General features: G+C 39.5%; 1 protein-coding gene across 3 annotated transcripts in view; it reads right to left on the bottom strand.

Annotated features, from left to right (window-relative positions):
• Positions 1-406: 406 nt before the first annotated feature.
• Positions 407-12,728, bottom strand: part of Ppp2r5e (protein phosphatase 2 regulatory subunit B'epsilon) — a 165,270-nt gene continuing 152,948 nt past the window's right edge. For 2 of the 3 annotated variants that reach the window (XM_008850493.2, XM_008850494.3), the window contains exons 13-14: positions 9,880-9,981; positions 407-4,802 (exon numbers count right to left, since the gene is read on the bottom strand). In XM_008850493.2, the coding sequence (XP_008848715.1) occupies positions 4,703-4,802; positions 9,880-9,981 (202 nt within the window). In that variant the 3' untranslated portion in view covers positions 407-4,702. Of the gene's footprint in view, positions 4,803-9,875; positions 9,982-12,728 lie in introns of those variants that run through there. The other variant, XM_029554759.1, reaches the window with a different exon arrangement.

Genomic DNA, 12,728 nt, shown 5'->3' with positions numbered 1-12,728 from the left:
TGACACCAAAAGATCACAGGGTCAATAAAGAAAAGCAGCCAGGCGCCCGCACTCCTCACAGTCACTTTTATTATCCTCACCCACAGCAGAGAGCCGCTCACACTGTGAAAGCAAAGATTACATCGCCTCTCGAGAGCACCTTCACTTTATCATTACTTGAAAGAACAAATCCTTTTCAATGATGAGCATCTTGGATTCCAAGTGTTTAAGCCTCCGCCTGCATTTTGTTGTGTCTGAAAAGGAAGAAGCGTGTTTCAGCCAAAGCTGGAAGGCGGCGTTGGAGAGTTTTTAACTTTGAAGTGGACCAGAAGTCTTCAAAGCTGACTGAACCAGTCTGTAATTTCCATATGCAACTTTTCATAGTAAAAATCTTTCCTTTTACCTCTATGCAGAGATGCTAGGTTTTTTTTTGTTTTTGTTTTAAAGAATATCACAAAGAGACACAGAGACAGAGACACAAGACACACAGACACACACACCGATCACAGCATTCCTCATAGGGAAAATGAACTGCTGCCCTCTCCTGCTAAAACAATGAAATGCCGAGACACCAGAAGTCGAAGCAAAACTCAAATCAAAGGCAGTGGACATGTCATTCTTATTATACTCCAGTCAAAAACCAGACAACAACCAGAAAATGTATTGGTAATATTTATATTTGAAAGTTCCCCATTGATACATGAGGTTTGGATTACAACTTATTTACAGCAAGTGATTTCAAAAAAAAAAGTAAAGGAGGGATGGGCTGAGAGAGAAAAAAAAATAGAGAAGGGAAGGGATGGGGCGAGAGAAGGGGAAGAAGAGGGAGGAGGTGGGAAGAGGAACCTGTATTCATAGACATAGTACGGGATGTTCATTTCCAAGACACTACAGCTGCCATCGTGCACACGAGGCAGCACAAACTAACATTCCGCTACGTCAACGTCTGCTCGACTTTCTCTCGAGATGCACAATCCATCTTTCAGGTTTTCAAAATTAAATATAGAGGAATATAAAATGCATTGCCATTATACCTATTACAAAAATCCTTTATGGCTCATTCCTTAACTCCACGCAGAGAAGCAACTGAGCCAGAATACAAAAATAAAAATATTCATGTGCAAATAAAACATCACTGATCATATCTGCCGCCACCTTTTGCTACAGGTGACCGTCACTTTGTGATAACATTGATAATAACATCAAAGGAGAGAATCTCTTCATTTCCTGGGCCAGGTCAGTGCATCCAATTAAAGGGAAAAACAACAGAACACAAAAAAGAAAACTCTGGAATACTTAATGCCAAAAACATCCTAAGAGCCACACATCCCTTTTTCCCACCCCCATCCCCACAGAAAAATAAAAAAGCTTTTAAAGCTCTAATATACTTTTTTTTTCCTTTTCATAATGTGATTACACCTAGGCTGCTGTTTCAATGCAGCAGGTGCACGGGCAGCCCCCAGCCCTGCACCCTGGGCTGCCCCATGGACAGGAGGAACAAAGTCAGTGAGATCTCTCCATTTAGAAGCAGCCCAAGAAGGAGCCTAACCCTGCTCGTGAGCATCCAGTGGCACTGAGGGGGCTATTTTTTTCTTTTATTAAAAAAGTGTTGGGGGAGCAAAACATAGTAAAAATTGAAAAGGACAAAAACTAAACACTGAAAGTGAACATCTGGGCACAGCAGCACAATGAGAAGGAATGCGTGCTTGATTCGGAAACGTCACCTCACTCACAGAGCTGTTCCAGGCCCACAGTCTACGGCCTCAGCATCATTCTAAACCACAGGGTTGTATTTGTATCGTTTCTTCCAAGGACATTCTTAGTCCCATCCCTCAAACCAATATGGTAGGGATAAGGTGGAGCGATCAGCACTCACTAACTACAATATTTGCTATTTTAAAAAATATATTTATATATAGTTCTGGAAACTATGAAGCAAACAAAATATAACACAAAGATGCATTTGTCACAATGAACTCAAGTTGTAGCAACAGCAGAATTGTGCAGGAAGGGACAGTGAGAGGGCTGCTGCAAATGCAGCAAATACTTCCTTCAATATGTCACACAGTGCAACAGTCAGATTACCTCGGCTAACTTCGTGTCACCACACACAACATGACAAATGTCACATTGTCACGTTCAGTTAAAAAAGAAAAGGACAGTGTTTCTTCTCAGAAGCTGCCCTGGAATTTTGAACAGACAGCTTTAACTGATTCTTTAAATAAGTCTAAAGCTTGGCTTTATTCTCAGTCTGGAATGATCAACACACAAAATCGACAGAGGATGTCTGTGCTGTTCTCACCTTAACCGTGAGGACAGGGTAAGGTGCAGAAAGGGATCCTGGCACTTCTTATTTCAAATGAATGCATTTCAACCCCAGGTGCAGAGATCACAGCAAACAAAGTTTATATTATCAACACTACATGTAATGAGAGTTGAAACTAAAGGCTAAAATCAAAGAGCTAAAGGAGACTTGTTACAGATTTCTTATTAATATTTTTCACCTTTGTTCCAGCATTTTTTTTTTTTTTTTTTTTTGTTTTTTTTAAATTTTTTTTTGGTCTTTTTGAGACAGGTTCTCCCTGTAGCCCCAGCTGACCTTGAACTCACAGAGATTCACCTGCCTCTGCGCCTGGCACCTGAGTGCTGGGACTAAAGGTGTGCGCCACCACACCCAGCTGTTCCAGCACTTTTAAAGTGGCTTCACATACCACAGTCTGTGCTGACATTACATTGAATCCTTGTTAATGGCTCTTTAAGAAAAAGAGCTCTCCACTCCATTAAACCATCTTGAATATGGTGGTACATACTAGTTTTTCTTACTGCTGCCACTTTGGGGAATTAACAATGGCAATTTTGGTCTGCCTTGCTTTTTTTTTTTTAAACAAAGTACTGATGAAAGTATCCAAAATCAGCTGACTTTTATGCACACACTGTGACTGATAATCTGGAAACACTTCACTGGAAAAGTTGTGGGTTTTTTATTTTGTTTTGTTTTTCTTTTCCTTAGAAACACTAAGACTTCATATTCTACATTTGAAAGGAAGAAAATATACAAGCCCATATTTATATTGCCTTTCTATTAAGAGCAATAGTTCATGTGTTGATGTTAGTTACTATCCCAACTCAACATATGAACACACAGTCGCCTCTGCGTCACGAACACTGCTGGATGTGATGGTTTGGGATTATCAACTCACTGCTACCATGCCCCTAATGGCAAAAGCATCCTGGAAGCAAACTCAAAACACACATCTTTCAGTACACAAAGATGCAACCACATCAGTAAGTGCATACTGTACATCAGCAATTTACCTACCCAGGATATAAGACTTCTCTTTCATACAGAGCAGAGAGCCAGTAAGATATACCTATAATACAGTGCTAGATATTGGTTTTTGTTGTTGTTTTTTTTCTTAAACAATTTGGTCACAATGCACCTTTGATATAAAAGCATTTTTTAAATTTTATTATTAATACTCAGGACATTAGGAATTTCCAGATTTTTTTTTTCAGTAGCATTTGTAGAACCACTTTAGGTAACAAATACAGTAGTTAGGAATATGCATCCAGTTTCAGATGCATAATGTTGATCCTGAATCCTTTCTGGCTAAAAACAGGGCTGGCACTGTGATGAGCTACAGAATGAGCATCTACAAAAAGCACTGGAACATACTTGTTTTCTCCCAGAGGCTACATCCTCTTTTGCTGGAATATTTTATAAAGACATTAAAAAGTAAGGCATCAACTCCAACAGCCCAAACTGTTCATTCACTCAACTCTTTTCCAATCAGATTCACAATCCTGGCAATCAATTTCATGGTTATATCATTTAGTGTTTTGTCTGTCTTAGACGAAGTAGTCTAAGAATGTGGTCCAAAAGGCTGTTTCTCTGACATTTCTAAACATCTCTGGTATGGATGCACAATGAGGAATGCAACTAACACTGGCCAGGCACTGAAGCCTGCGGTGTCCCAGTACCTGTTTTCAAGGATTCAAGACATTGATTCAGACTCAGGGCATCTGACACTGGAGTCTGATATTCCCTCCTCTACTGTTTATCACCTCTTCTCTTTTCACTCCTAATTTTAAAACTAAAGGAGTCCCAGGAACATCTGGGGATAGGTATGTACTGGAAAGATGTTCACCCCAGTAGACAAGACTTTCACCAGGGTCTTTATAATTCACGGCCCCATTCCACGTGGACATTCGACTCATGAAAATGTGCAAAAGGAAAAGATGTCAAATTACAGTCAAGTTATCCAGAGGAGAATGTATACAAACTTATAAAGAAATGACAGTCTTTTTTTTTCCTTTACTATAAATACATTTAACAGCTTAGCAGAAAGACAAGCTAATTTCAGATTGTTCACATTTGAAAATTGTATCATACTCTCTGCTAGTGATAAATAAGGAACTCCTGATAATGGAATTTCAACAGAGCAATTTCATCAACAGATCTCTGAAGACCATTTTTAAGAGGGTTAGAGCAATGATTATGTTTGCAAAGTTCTGAGAAGTCCATCTACTGTCCACACTTTGGACTGAAGTCCTTATTTTTGTTTTTTCCTTTACTTAGAGACAGGTATATACAGTGCTGTTGTAATAATGAAACAAATGTGAAATCTACTGTAAAGTTGCACAATACAGAAAACTGTTGCTCCATCTTCTACTACATAAATGTGAGACTCCACAGGTTAGTTATGTTGCTGTCAGATTTTTGTTAAGTTGGAATTATCCCATCACGTCTAAGACCTCTCTTTAACTCCAGATCCTCCAATTTTTTCCACAATTCTTCACGCTCTTTTTCTTTCTTTTTCTCACTGGGGGAAGAAACAGAAAACAATGTAAACAACTGAGAGAGTTTAGAGAGATTATCCAACAATCACAGCTTTTCCCTGTCTTTAAAGAGTTCAGCATTACACTTCTGGGATTTTGGTTTTTGTTTCTTTGAGTTCTCTTTTTGACACTTATATGGATACAAAAGTAGTATTAGTGAACAGAATAAAAGCCTATTTTAAGATTTCAAGTTAATATTCATTTGCACTTAATATAGTGTAAATTAGAATATTGTGTAAAATTATTGTGAAGTAAAATGTTTAGTATCAATTATCTTAAAAATTAAAGCATTTAGTGATTTTTATAATACTTGGGACCTAGTTAGAACCTAATTTTCTCTGTTTCCAAATAAACACAAACGACATACCAGAAATGATGCTGACAGAGAACAGACGAGACCAAGAAAACACACCCTCCCCTTTCTTCATGCCTGTCTCTCCACAGCACACATCGTGAAGCTGTCCATTTCTAAAAACTTATGATTTGCTTTAATTAGTGATCTGCATGGAACTCTGTACTGTGTCATCATGTATTAAAATCTGAAGTTGGCAAGTCTTCAGATGGTTAAATATCAATTTTACCAGCAATTTCCAGACTTTCAGATTTCAATATTTGGTCAAGTTTACCGTAAATGGACAATCTAAAATAGGATCAACAAATTTAATTTTTCCAAAGATATTTTGAAAAAACTTTCCATTTTTTAAAAAAAGAATGTTTTAATACCAACCAAGTAGGTAGTATACAATTAAATACAGTTATTATAAATCAAATACATTCACATTTATTAAAAATATTTCACTGCACTAAAATAACTCATTACACTACCTCTAGATTTCTTATGTTGCAACGAACCAGTAAAAAGTAGACCCAGGTAACACTTACAAATCTACAAATTCAAACACTTCCTCAACACAGAGTTCGGCCACATCAGTGTGAGGAACTGACCCTTGCCCATCCCCCTTCAGCAACTGTACATTTTTTAGTCAGGGAAACTCACAAGGATCCTGTGAACTGTGCCTGGAATTCTAATACCTTGTATTTTTTAAGTAATTACTGATACTTATGCAAATTTATATTAAACTCTATAGCAACACAACATAATTTGCTCCTTGGGAAAAAAAACCCTAGAGCAAGCTGTAATTTGATATTCTCATTCCACTAGGACCTTGCACGAATGCTGAATTACATAATATGGTAGCTCATAGCTTCACTGTATAGTATTCTGGTAACTTAGGCCTTGTTTACTATCGTTCGCTATCTAAAAAATTTTTTTGTTGTTATTTATTTTTATTTTATGTGTTTAAGTATAATGCTTGCACCCATGCCATGCAGTGCCTGTGGAGGACAGAAAAGGGCATTGGATACCCTGGAACTAGAGTTACTGATGGTTGTTAGCCACCATGTGGGTGCCATGTGGGTGCAGGGATTTGAACCCCAGTCTTCCGCAAGAACAGCCAGTGTTCTTAGCTGCTGAGCGCATACTGTTCAAACATTTACTTACTCAGTAATTCTGACCCAGAACAACTGCATTTACGGGACAATAAAAAGCAAGATTAAGAAAAAGGATTTAAGGCCAGAAGTGGTGGTGCACGCCTTTAATCCCAGAACTTGGGAGGCAGAGGCAGGCGGATCTCTCAAGGCCAGCCTGGTCTACATAGCGAGTTCCAGGACAGCTGGGGCTACAGGGAGACCCTGTCTCAAAAAGACCACCCCCCCAAAAAAAAAGATTTAGACTGCAATCCCAGCACTCAAAAAGATTACCTAAAAATCAAGGCTAGCCTTGGGTATAAAATGAGACCTTGTACCTGCCTCCCCTAAAGGTAGAACAAACAAAATAAGATTTTTTTTTTTTTTTTTTTTTTTTTGGGTCTTTTTGGGACAGGGTTTCCCGGCAGCCCCAGCTGTCCTGGAACTCACTATGTAGACCCGGCTGGCCTTAAACTCACAAAGATCCGCCTGCCTCGGCCTCCCAAGTGCTGGGATTAAAGGCATGCACCACCACATCTGGCTCAAAATAAGATTTTAATAAAAATTAAAGACCAGTGTTCAGAGGGAGACAGAAGCTTAAGGGAACGGGAGTGGGCATGGGCTTCAAGAGACAGAGTAGCTGGATTCCAGGCTCTTAGCTGTAAGCAAGTGGATATGCAAATTATCACTTTTTGTCAGTATTTATCATTTTATTTATTTATCTTTATCTTATTGATCTTTATCATTATCATTTATTTATTTATCACTATTTATTTATTTGGGGATAATATTAGTCTAAATGAATGTTCTCAGAGAACACTGTTTTGAGGAAGTGGAGGAGGAGGAGGAGTAAACACCTTGGGAACCTCAATCAACTGAAAATTAGCCTATCACAGTTCAGACTCACACTGCCCTGGCTTGCAGTTGACAGCATTCCAACACTTATCAACACTCACACCTCAGATAGAAGCCTCTGAGTCTGTTCCTCAGCTGTATGCAATGTGATTTGTCCTGTGCGTTCTCTCTTCTGGATGAAATCTATACTGCTATCACACTGCTTTCATACTGAAAACCATATTACAATAAAGTACGGTCTAAGTTTAGGACATTTTCATCATCCCCAAGGAAAGTTTCATCCTGTTGAGGCCCCCAGCCTCCATCAACCACTGATTTGCTCTTTCTACAGGTCTGCCTTTTCTGGGCCTTTTGTATAGATAGTTATATACACTGAAAAACAAAATTCTAAATACTTCTTCACTTCTTTTTTCAGATAGACTCTCATATAGGCCAGGCTGCCCTTGGACTTTGTAACTGAGGATAAGCCTGAGCTGATCCTTCTGCTTCCAACCCCCAAGCGCTGGGATTACAGGCATGGAACACTAATTCCGGTTCCAAAAAATTCTAAATATTTGTCATATATTTGCTACGACCGTTTTTCCCAGTCTCTGTCTCTCTGTGGGTGGAATGCTGACACTCAAGCACACTCTCAGCTGGGGATCCTGTCAAAGTCTCCTCCCATTTCATTTTCACAACACTGGTGCTGGCACATGCATCTAGCAGTGTCAGAAGCCTATCCCACCCACCATTCAGATATGCAATGCTTAAAAATATGCTGTGAACTGAAACCATTAACCCCCTGTCATCCAGGAGAAAAACCTCTCATTCAGTTCTTCCACCACAGTCTCAAATAATTCTCTTCATTCATTTCTATTCCCATGTCTGTGTAAAACCAATACCTCCATCAGCTCAGTACAACCTTCTACTGCTCATCTGGCAAACTATCACCCTTGCTTAAAAGGAACTGTCCATTAAGAAGTTCCATTCACTGCTGGGCATGGTGGCACATGACTAATTCCAGCACTGGGGAGGCAGAAGCAGGTGGTATGAGTTTGAGGTCAACCTGGTCTACATAGCGAGTTCCAAATCAGCCAGGGCTACATAGTGAGACTCTGTCTAAAGAAAGAAAGAAGAGAAAGCCCATTCATTATTAATCACTTTAATATGCCAGAATATCAAAATTAGCCTCTCAGTTCTGTCTATTCCTATTCCTTTAATTAATTCTAATCATTCTCAAGTGACTAATCTATTTAGTTTAGATCAGGAATGATTACAAAACAACTTCATTGTGGAAATTCATTGAATATGAATCAATTTGATTACTTCAGAGTGAGATCTGAGTGTGTTCTGTATGAGTGTGTGTGTGTGTGTGTGTGTGTGTATGTGTGTGTGTGTGTGTGTGTGTGTGTGTGTATGTACTGGTGCTGGAAATCCAGCACAGGCCTTATACACACACTAGTTAAGCACTCTACACTACTACCATGCAGCTCCTTCAATATTCTTGATGAGATTTTACCCATATTTATTCCCTGTTCACCTAGAATAATAAATAATGAGCTTTCTTTCAAAATGTTATCCACCAAGCAGTCTTTAATGGTGTATTATGGTATTCAAATGTGCCCTTAGCCCTTTTTAAAAATAATACTTTTAAAAGATGTTAACTTTGGGGCAAGGAGTGTTTATTACAAATGTAATGCACTGTAACAGCTGATAATACAGTGAATTAAGAGTTATTTAAGATGTGACACAGCATATCCCAGAATTGACGTTCATCTCAATATTGTAATTAACAACTCACAGCCTCCTGTATTTGCCATGCTTCATGATTAAACTGTTTCTCATGAACTATATCCCTGGTAACTTAAAAATATCCCTGCCATGATCCTTGTCCTCTGCCCCCTAATCTTTCTCCTCAATTCCCCTTTCAACAGTAAGACACAAGTAACCCATCCAAACTCAGGTGGGGTGGGGAGAAGAAGAAGAAATCAGAGGATGTTGTCCATGAGGGTCCTAGGTGTGAAAGCTGCACACAGCTACCTCTTCGGTTCTCCAAGGTCCACGTTTTATGATCTATAAAGCTGGCATTTGCTTCTAGGTGCAGTATCAAACCAGAGAACCAACTACTAAAAGAGTTGTCTAGATTTTTCCTGTATATCTTTTGACAAGTTAAACATATTGGATAAGAAATAAAAATTGGCAGAATCATGTAAATAAAATCAAGAAAGTCTTTTTGCTTGTTATAGCCTTACTAAATGCTTCAATAGTTCCTAATACCAGACTATTAACCTCTGTATTTTTTTTTACTGCTCTTTAAGTTGTAATGAATTTGTTGGGTTCCAGAATAGAAAGGTAAGTTCTGGGCAAATAGTGCCTGGTCTCTCTTGCTGCTGGAGTAAAGTACATCACCCATTTTTGGTTCAGGCAGGTTACAAAGGGAGTCAATCCAGGGAACTACCTGATGTCTTCCTACGTGGGCCTGGAAGACAAGTTATGTGTCAGCCTCTTAACTCTGTGGTAGAACAGAAATAAAGAAAGGCAGGAAAGCTGCAGGTTTTATCAAGATGACGCCATCACAAACCTTTATTGCTTGGTGAAAGAGTGCTAAAGACACATCTAATGAGCATGCAAAATGGGAAATGTAAATAAACAAAGCTGTGCTGCTTCTGATCTAAGGTGCAGTTAGACAGCTTCAGCAAAGAGTGAGGAAAGAACTCATTAACTTTATGCACAGCAGACAAAAAAGCTTTAAAAAGTTACCGCTGACGATCTGACTTGTATGTGGCTGTCAGCTCATCAAACATAGTGCTGTTCATTTCCATGAATGCCTTCAACACATTGTACACTAATGCCACGATAGCCCTGCAAAGTAAAGAAAAGGGAATATACTGGTTAGCCTTTCATAATGGGGTGCTGAATGGCAAAAACAAAAGGATAACTTTTGCATGAATGAGCTCCTCTGACATTATGCAACATATAGGTGACGTCAACCTTTATCGAATTTGTTCTTTAACAATTTCACACACCTATAAAGTGCATTCTCATTATGGTAATCCCCATCCTTGCTATTCTCCTCTACCTCCATTATCTTCTCTCCCTCCAAATCCCTTTCCCACATTGATGTCTTTTTTTGTTTTTGAGACAGGGTCTCCTGTAGGGCAGGGCAGGCTGAGCTCACCTGCTTCCTCTTCCCACTGCTGGGATTACAGGCATATGTCCCCTGGTTTCCAATGCCTTGTTAGTTTGGCCAATCAGAAATGACCTACAGTTCATTTCCACATCAAGAGATCTGAATTCTTTACTGTTCAAGATCTTTCTGAGGGATGACAGAGTTAAAATCTAATTTTGCCCTTCTAATTATTGGTACCTAGAATAGATATGCTTGTTGCCAACCAATAACAAAAAGACAAGCATAAAAATAATTTCAGGGGCTAAAGAGATCAGACACACACACACACACACACACACACACACACACACACACAGTGAAAGATAAAGCAATCTTACCAGGTGTGGTGGTATACACCTGGAATCCTGGCACTTGGGAGGCAGAGGTAGGAGAATTGAAAGTTCAAGGTCTATATACAGGAGAGACCATTTTAAAACAAGCAACTACAAATTAAATAAATTAATTTCACCTATAAATAAGTTCCAGTGGTAGGAAAAAAAACTTACTTTTAAAGTAATAATATCAATTCAAACTCAGATGCTATTCCCATAGAAATGAATATATACTCATATGAAAAGCTATGCTATCAAACCTCTCTAAACTGGGTGGGTTAGCTCAAGCATTTCCAGGGTGACTGCATTATTCCATCCACTCCGGCTTAGTCCCCTTGCTGACCTAAAACTGATGCTGACAACTGACAAGCTGGTGATGAATGCTCTTAGAGATGGAGCACTGTGCAGTCAAACAGCCAAAATGGTAGCCTGTTAGCAGAAGAATATGCCCTTGGACAATGTGAGGACTATGACATGACAGACTTGAAAGCTTCAGACAAGGGGATAAATAGTATTTCTCTTTTCAAAATAACTTCCATTTTGCAACAAACACCCCTGATACTAAGAAGGTCTCTATAAAAAGAAAGACATAGCCGGGCGTGGTAGAGCACCCCTTTAGTTTCAGCACTTGGGAGGCAGAGGCAGGCGGATCTCTGTGAGTTCCAGGCCAGCCTGGTCTACAAAGTGAGTTCCTGGTCTACAAAGTGAGTTTCAGGACAGCTGGTGCTACAGGGAGACCCTAACTCAAAAAGACCAAAAAATAAGAAAAGGAAGACATTCTGTCAGAGGTCTGATGTTTCCAAAACATCTAAAGAAAATGCACTTGCTGTACTATTTCTGCCCTGTATCCAATGGAAGGGAAACCTAAGTTCTCTCTGGTAAGGCTAGGAATGACCCTTCTCCCAAGGGCACCAACAAGAAGCACCATTTCTAGGACACTGAGCAGCTACAAACACTGCCTCCAGACCTTCCTGGGACTATCTATTGAACAGGACTTTACTATTCCTTTTTGAAGTTCTAGTAACACAATTTGGCAAGTTAGAAAATTGAAAAATACAGTATTTGACAATTCCATACAAAATTCTAAAAGACAAGTACAAAACACTGAATTACACCTGCTAATTCTTCAATGACATATAAAGCTTTCCTTTACTGCATGGAGAAATATGTGAAGCCATTCCAATCCAGAATACTTCGATTCTTGTAGGGCTAAATTAAACTTGTCCTTAAAGATTTTAAACTTTCCCCCCCTACAGAATCTAACTGAGTTGGTTGTTAGGAAATGAATCTGGCAATAAAATGCAAATCTCTTCACAGTACTTCCTCCCTCACCACCCTTCAGTATTTCCTCATGGTGCTGCTGGTGAAGGCTCAGGTGGGCCTTGCTCCTGTTTCTAGCACTATTCACCCAAAGATCTCATGCCTCTGGCCTCCCAACCTCACAAGTCTCAGAATTTCACAGCACTTTTATGCCTTTGTATGTCGCATACGGATCCCTGTTTGAAAGGCCTTTCCCTACCCAACCATTTACCAAAGTCCTTTAAGATTCAATTTGAAGCCAAGTACAGTCATGAATGTCAATAAGCCCAGCACTCAGAAGGTTCAGGCAGAAGAACCTTGAGTTTAAGGCCAGAATGGCCTATATAACAAGATTCTGCTTTCGAAAAACTTGACAGGTTAATTTGAGACCTCCAGCCAATAGACATCCTTTGGGCTCTAGCACATTCCCAAAATACATCTGCTATCCTCAGTCAGGTCAGAAAGCCTCTCAAAACAGCACTACTTTGTCAAAATGTTTACTTTTTTTTTTTTTTGGTCTTTTTGAGACAGGGTCTCCCTGTAGCTGCAGCTGTCCTGAAACTCACTATGTAGACCAGGCTGTCCTTGAACTCACAGAGATCTGCCTGCCCCTGCCTCCTGAAAGCTGGGATTAAAGGCGTGCACCACCACGCCCAGCCCAAAATGTTTACTTTTAAGTTTCCCAACCAGTCAGGAAATCCCCAGGGGGCAGGCATTTTTTTAATCTTGTCAGTGTATACATGTCTCTAGCAACAGGCACAGCACTGGGCACACAGTGAGCATTAAGACATTTCGAGGAGGAGGAGGAG

The sequence above is a fragment of the Nannospalax galili genome, unplaced genomic scaffold (assembly GCF_000622305.1).
Source record: "Nannospalax galili isolate Female #2095 unplaced genomic scaffold, S.galili_v1.0 scaffold144, whole genome shotgun sequence".
Lineage (NCBI taxonomy): Eukaryota > Metazoa > Chordata > Mammalia > Rodentia > Spalacidae > Nannospalax > Nannospalax galili.
This window is presented reverse-complemented; position numbering and strand designations above follow the sequence as displayed.